The sequence below is a fragment of the Bison bison genome, unplaced genomic scaffold (genome assembly GCF_000754665.1).
Source record: "Bison bison bison isolate TAMUID 2011002044 unplaced genomic scaffold, Bison_UMD1.0 scf7180017864525, whole genome shotgun sequence".
Lineage (NCBI taxonomy): Eukaryota > Metazoa > Chordata > Mammalia > Artiodactyla > Bovidae > Bison > Bison bison.
This window is the reverse complement of record NW_011495076.1, coordinates 8,162,689-8,169,123: the sequence shown is the minus strand read 5'-3', so window position 1 is coordinate 8,169,123 and position 6,435 is coordinate 8,162,689. Positions and strand designations below refer to the sequence as shown.

The following is a 6,435-nucleotide window of genomic DNA, read 5'->3' as shown; positions in this document are numbered from 1 at the left end:
GTCCAAGGGACTCTCAAGAGTCTTCTCCAACACCACAGTTCAAAACCATCAATTCTTCAGTGCTCAGCCTTCTTTATGGTCCAGCTCTCACATCCATACATAACTACTGGAAAAACCATAGCTTTGACTATATGGACCTTTGTCGGCAAAGCGACGTCTTTACTTTTAAATATGCTATCTGGCGTTGTCATAGCTTTCCTTCCAAGAAACAAGCATCTTCTAATTTCATGGCTACAGTCACTACCTGCAGTGATTTTGGAGCCCAAGAAGAGAATTTCTGTCACTGCTTCCACTTTTTCCCCTTCTATTTGCTGTGAAGTGATGGGACCAGATGCCATGATCTTACTTTTTGAATGTTGAGTTTTAAGTTCTTTTTCACTCTCTTCTTTCACCCTCATCAAGAGGCTCTTTAGTTCCTCTTCATTTTCTGCCATTAGAGTGGTATCATCTGCATATCTGAGGTGGTTGACATTTCTCCCAGGAATCTTGATTCCAGCTTATAACTTGTCCAGCCCAGCATTTTGCATGATGTACTCTGCCTGTGAGTTAAATAAACGGTGAGAATATACAGCCTTGCTGTACTCCTTTCCCAGTTTTGAAACAGTCAGTTGTTCCATGTCCAGTTCTAAGTGTTGCTTCTTGATCCACATACAGATTTCTCAGGAGACAGGTAAAATGGTCTGGTATTCCCATCTCTTGAAGAATTTTCCACAGTTTGTTGTAATCCACACAATCAAAGGCTTTCATGCAGTCCATGAAGCAAAAGTAGATGTTTTTCTGGAATTCCCTTGCTTTATGATCCAGTGAATGTTGGCAATTTGACCTCTGGTACCTCTGCCTTTTCTAAATCCGGCTTTTACATCTGAAAGTTCTCAGTTCAAGTACTGTGAGAGCCTAACTTGAAGGATTTTGAACATAACCTTACTAGCATGGGAAGTGAACACAATTGTCCAGTGGGTTGTACATTCTTTAGCACTACCCTTCTTTGGGATTGGGGTGAAAACTGACCTTTTCCAGTCCTGTGGCCACTGCTGGGTTTTCCAAATTTGCTGACATTGAGTGCAATACTCTTAACAGCATCATCTTTTAGGATTTGAAATAGCTCAGCTGGAATTTCATCACCTCCACTAGCTTTGTTCATAGTAATGTTTCGTAAGGTCTGCTTGACTCTACACTCCAGGATGTCTGGCTCTAGGTGAGTTGACCACACCATCTTGATTATTCAGGTCACTAAGACCTTTTTTGTACAGTTCTGTGTATTCTTGCCACCTCTTCTTAATCTCTCCTGGATCTGTTAAGTCCTTACTGTTTCTGTCCTTTATCGTGCCCATCCTTGCATGAACTGTTCCTTTGATACCTCCAGTTTTCTTGAAAAGATCTCTAGTCTTTCCCATTCTGTTGTTTTCCTCTGTTTCTTTGCATTTTTCATTGAAGAAGGCTTTATTATCTCTTCTTGCTGTTCTGTGGAACTCTGCATTCAGTTGGATATATCTTTCTCTTCTCCCTTGCTTTTTGCTTCTTTTTCTCTTCAGCTATTTGTAAGGCTGCCTCAGACAACCACTTTGCCCTTTAGCATTTCTTTTTCTTTGGTATGGTTTTGGTCACTGTCTCCTATACAGTGTTATGAACCTCTGCCCATAGTTCTTCAGGCACTCTGTCTATCAGATCTAATCCCTTGAATCTATTTGTCACCTCCACTGTATAATCATAAGGGATTTGATTTAGGCCATATCTGAATGGCCTAATGGTTTTCCCCACTTTCTCTAGTTTAAGCCTGAAGTCTACTATAAGGAGCTAATTATCTGAGCCACAGTCAGCTCCAGGTCTTTTTTTGCTGACTATACAGAGCTTCTCCAGCTTCGGCTGCAAAGAATGTAATCAGTCTGGTTTCAGTATTGTCCATTTGGTGATGTCCACATGTAGAGTCGTCTCTTGTATTATTGAAAAAGAATTGATGATATCCATTTCAAGTAACGATGAAGCATCTTGAAAATGATTCTGTACCTTAATGAACCATTTGGCATTAAATCTGATGAGTAAAGTCAGGAATAGTTTTATGAACATAATAGATATATTGAAGAATCATTAATCAGTGTATTTGTTTCAAAGACTTTACTTCCTGTAGTCCTACTTAGAGACTTAATAAATAAGTACATCTGAAAGATGTTACTAAAACTGGAGAGTTTTTCTTGGAGAATCTAGAAAAATTTGTTTGCCTGCTTGTTTCTAATGGCCAGTTTTTGCCAGTTTGCTATATAACAAATTGAGGGCGCTGTTACTACACAAGTATTGTTTCTAATAGCCATTTATTGCCAGTCTGCTATATAACAAATGAGAGCCCTATTACTACACAAGTATTAGTGATTAATGAAAATATTACTGTATAAGAACATAATCACACACAGAAAAGAGACAGCTTTTCATCCTTTGTGGGTTTAAAAGGAGTATTCAGACCAAGTTTGAAACTGATACACATTCATCTTAACTGAGCAGTGTGTGTGTGAGGGTATGTTTGTACCCTTAATTGCTTTTTCTTGTATTGGTCAAACTAGAAGGATAATAGTTTGGTTTTCAACTCTGTACATGCTGAGCTGGGTGCTTAAAGTAACCAATAAAGGTTTGCAAATTTTTAATAGATAAGTACTGTTAAATTTGAGTTGTTATAATTCCTTTTCTATTTAAAAAAAACCCAAGTCTTACTGAAACTGATTGTCTAACCTGGGAAAAGAACGTAATATAATTATCACCCCCCAAATTTGGTTGTCATATTTATGTTTCTAAGTTTATTGTGTCACTAAACAATTGCCTGTACTTGAGCACGTGGCGAGAGAACCTAAATTATGTCTAAGAGCATTGATTGAAGCCACATTGATAATTTTTGTTTACTTTTTTACCATTGTAATTGTTTTAATGTTATTTATTTGGCTGTGGCATTTTCATACCTTTGTTAGAACTCACATTGATTTTTCAAATTTCATGTTAAATGTGATCACTAATTTAATTAAAAAGAAAAAAGGTAGTAGATGGAAGTAATGCTGTGGCCAGATAATGTAGTCACCTTACAATTTTTATTCATCTTATATAGACTCAAAACTTTGGAGAGGTTTCCAGGGTAATTTCTCTAGCAACATTTTGCCCTAGGATTATAATTTTTTAAAGTGTAGTATTCCTAGAGCAAATCTAAGTATATCAATGCAAACATTTAACTTGCATGCTAATATATGTTGCCATCTCATCTATCAACCTTTTTTAATACAGGACACTGATAAATATGTAGAGATCTAGCGTCACAAATCTGTTTAAAATGGTAAATTTTATTTGCTTATCAAACCATCATGGTTAAAATGGTGAATCTATTTGCATAAAAAAGCTTCAAAATTTATAAAGTTTAAACTTCATGAAATTTTGCTTCATAACTTTGTTTACACATCTTTAATAATTTTACATTATGCTGAAACTTAAGAGCTTGACATATTTTAAGTAAACTTTTTTTTTTCCTTGTTTTTAGTGGGAGATTTTGATAAGATCTGGAGAGAACATTGTGAGGATGAGGAAACTCTTTGTGAATATGCTGTTGCAATGAAAAATTTGGCAGATAATCATTGGGCAAAAACTTGTGAGGGCGAAGGTCGTATTGAATGGTGTTGTAGGTGAGTGTTTCTATGAACTAACATTTTTGGTTTCTGATGTCTCATTTAAATTCTTAAGTCTAAGTAATGCTGTATATGATTCATTGTACCAAAATAGAAATTTTTAGAACAGATGATGTCTTTTAAATAGTTTCTCCCCCTTGCCTTACTTTATCTAGGTTTATTTCATTCATCTTTTTTAATCAAATTGTTTTTCTTTGATAAAACTTAAAATTTTTTGTTTCAACTTTTTAGAAGTATACCTTTAAGTACATTTAATATATTTAAGCATTGGTAGATTTAAAATATGAGATTTAATTAGCACTTGGGTCATTCATAAGTTATAGCATAGAAATTTCTTTAGATAATTATATTTGAATTCAAGTAAAAATTAATATTTTCCATTCTTTAAAGCTGAAAACATCTGTAAAAGTTTCCAATTTCTGAATTTTTATATGTGATTCAAGGTATTCCAACTTTTATATTGACTTTGGATAATGTTTATTTTCTCATAGCAAAGCTTCTAATGTTACAAACATCAGAAAATGGAACACTGCTGATCATTTCTCTCAAGGGGTAAAATTATGAGAACAGATTTGTATGTTGACTGAATTATGAATTCTCAAAAGCAAAACATTATCTGTCTGCTTGGACAATAAGTTTATGGTAACTTTAGGTTTATATTTCAATCCAATTATTTTTTATTCAAAGTTTTTGTTTTAATATCATTTAAAAATTACATAATAATTCCTATTTCATCCATTCAACAGATAGCCCAGATAAAAATATGTATTTTACTTAGTTCTTTTATTTATTCATTTAATAAATAATTTAAATGTTTGTCCATGTGTATCAGTCACATCAGAGGCACTGTAAGTACATCAACTAAACAGATAACATGCTTGCTGTCATGGAACTTAAATGCTAGTGGGAGTTAAAAGCAAGAAACAATTCATAAACTAAATATATACAGGTCAGAGAGTGGTAAGTGCTATGAGAAAAGTAAAGCAAAAAAAAAAAAAAGTAAATAAAATAAAGTAAATAGAAAAGAAGGCCTCACTGAAGTGATGTGTAAAAGACATGAAGGAAGTGAGAGAGCAAGCCTGAACAAGTCCAGAGGCCTTGAGACAGGAGCTCGCTGGCATGTTTCAGAAATAGCAAGGAGACCAGGGTGGCTACAGCAAAATGAAAAGGGGAGAGTGGTAGAACATAAGATAACAAATAGCTAGATTTTGTAGGATCTTGTGGACCATTATAAAGTCAGTGACCTTTATGCTGCATGAGATCAAAAGTCATTAAATGTTTTAAGAACAAGTAACTGAACTGAACAGATTCTTATTAACATTTAGAAATGTGTCAAGAATTTTTTAAGAATTAATTGTAGTGTTAAGACTATAGAAAAGGCAAGGATGATGGTAAGGAAACCAGTTAGGAAGCTACTACAATAATCAAGGCACAGAGTCACAGTGAAACAGTTTTCTTGGAGAGGGAGAGTGAGGACAGATGGTGTAGTAGGATCAATGTTCACACAAGTGTAATGACTTCAGAGAGGAGCAGGGGCGATGCTGATATATACATTGTGGTGATCATGATGATGTGTAAGAAAGGAGCTGGAAATATGAGGTAGGTGAGGAACAGTGAAAAGATTGGTATTATCAATAGATTGTGGAGCCAAAGAATTATGGAGTTGGGGAACTAAAGGAAGGAGCCAGAATCATAAGAAATGAGATGCTTGGAATTAGAATGTTTGGGTTTTTTTTTTTTTTTTTTGCCTCTTCTAGAGCAGAAATTGGTTATAAATCTGACTGTTCTACGGACTACACATTTTCTCCTTCAAGCTAAGAAGCGCAGTTTGACACATGTCATTTCCCTTGTGACACAAAGTAATAATGTAATCCAATCAGGAAATCAGTACTATTGCTACTGAAGACCATCAACTCTTTGCTCTTAGCAGCACTGTTTTTAAATTAGTATTCCAGTACTTCAGGCCAGCTTTTATACTTTATTTCAAATACCACTTTGATATGTGGTATTCTCACAGGAGCATTTACTTGTACCTTCCACTTGAATAATGAATCTGCCTCACACTTCACTCTTCCTTCTTTTTCCTCAGATTTCTGTTTTTATCAATAGTTACTGTATCTCCATGTGTTCTGAAAGAGGTCATTTTTAGGTCAAACTGCTAAAAGCAAACATTAATAAGAATTTAGATCAAACTGCCAAAAAAAGAACAGTGGCAAAATATACTAAAAAGATTTTACTATGGGAAGTAAACACAAGAGAGGTTATAGTGGCTTTACCTTAAACTTAAAACTTGGGAGTGAAAAAAGACTTCAAACAATATAGAATTTTGAAATGAGTTATCCATAATAATAACTAGGGTTATGTGTATTTTCTTTCCCTACTGACGATTCTAAGAGGGGAGTGTCAGTCTGAAAGCTAAGATGAACTTTAAGAGGGATTTGATAAAAGTTTGCTTCCAGTATTTATACTCAAAACTTAAGAGGAATTTGATATGTGAAATAAGACTTACTAACATTACCCTGCTGAGATTTTTGTTGACTGTTTAGCTTGAAGAAATTTATACATAAGATTTCCTTCTAAAAATGAGTAAAATTTTATTTGTAATATGAAGTATTTAAGTTGGAAACAAAGTATGATATAAAGCTATAATTGTATGTTTAATAAAAGAATTTCCCTTTTCTAACTCTCCACACAGAGGAAACTATAAACACACCATTTCCTGAACCATTTGAAAGTAAATTGCAGATAACATGCTATTTCATCTCCATTTTCTACATAACCA

The 6,435-nt window shown here is 34.2% G+C and overlaps 1 protein-coding gene across 1 annotated transcript in view; it reads left to right on the top strand.

Annotated features, from left to right (window-relative positions):
• Positions 1 to 6,435, top strand: part of LOC104981924 (chromosome unknown open reading frame, human C7orf60) — a 79,927-nt gene that overhangs the window by 14,793 nt on the left and 58,699 nt on the right. The window contains exon 2 of the mRNA XM_010831191.1: positions 3,509 to 3,650. Within this exon, the coding sequence (XP_010829493.1) occupies positions 3,509 to 3,650 (142 nt within the window). The remainder of the gene's footprint in view (positions 1 to 3,508; positions 3,651 to 6,435) is intronic.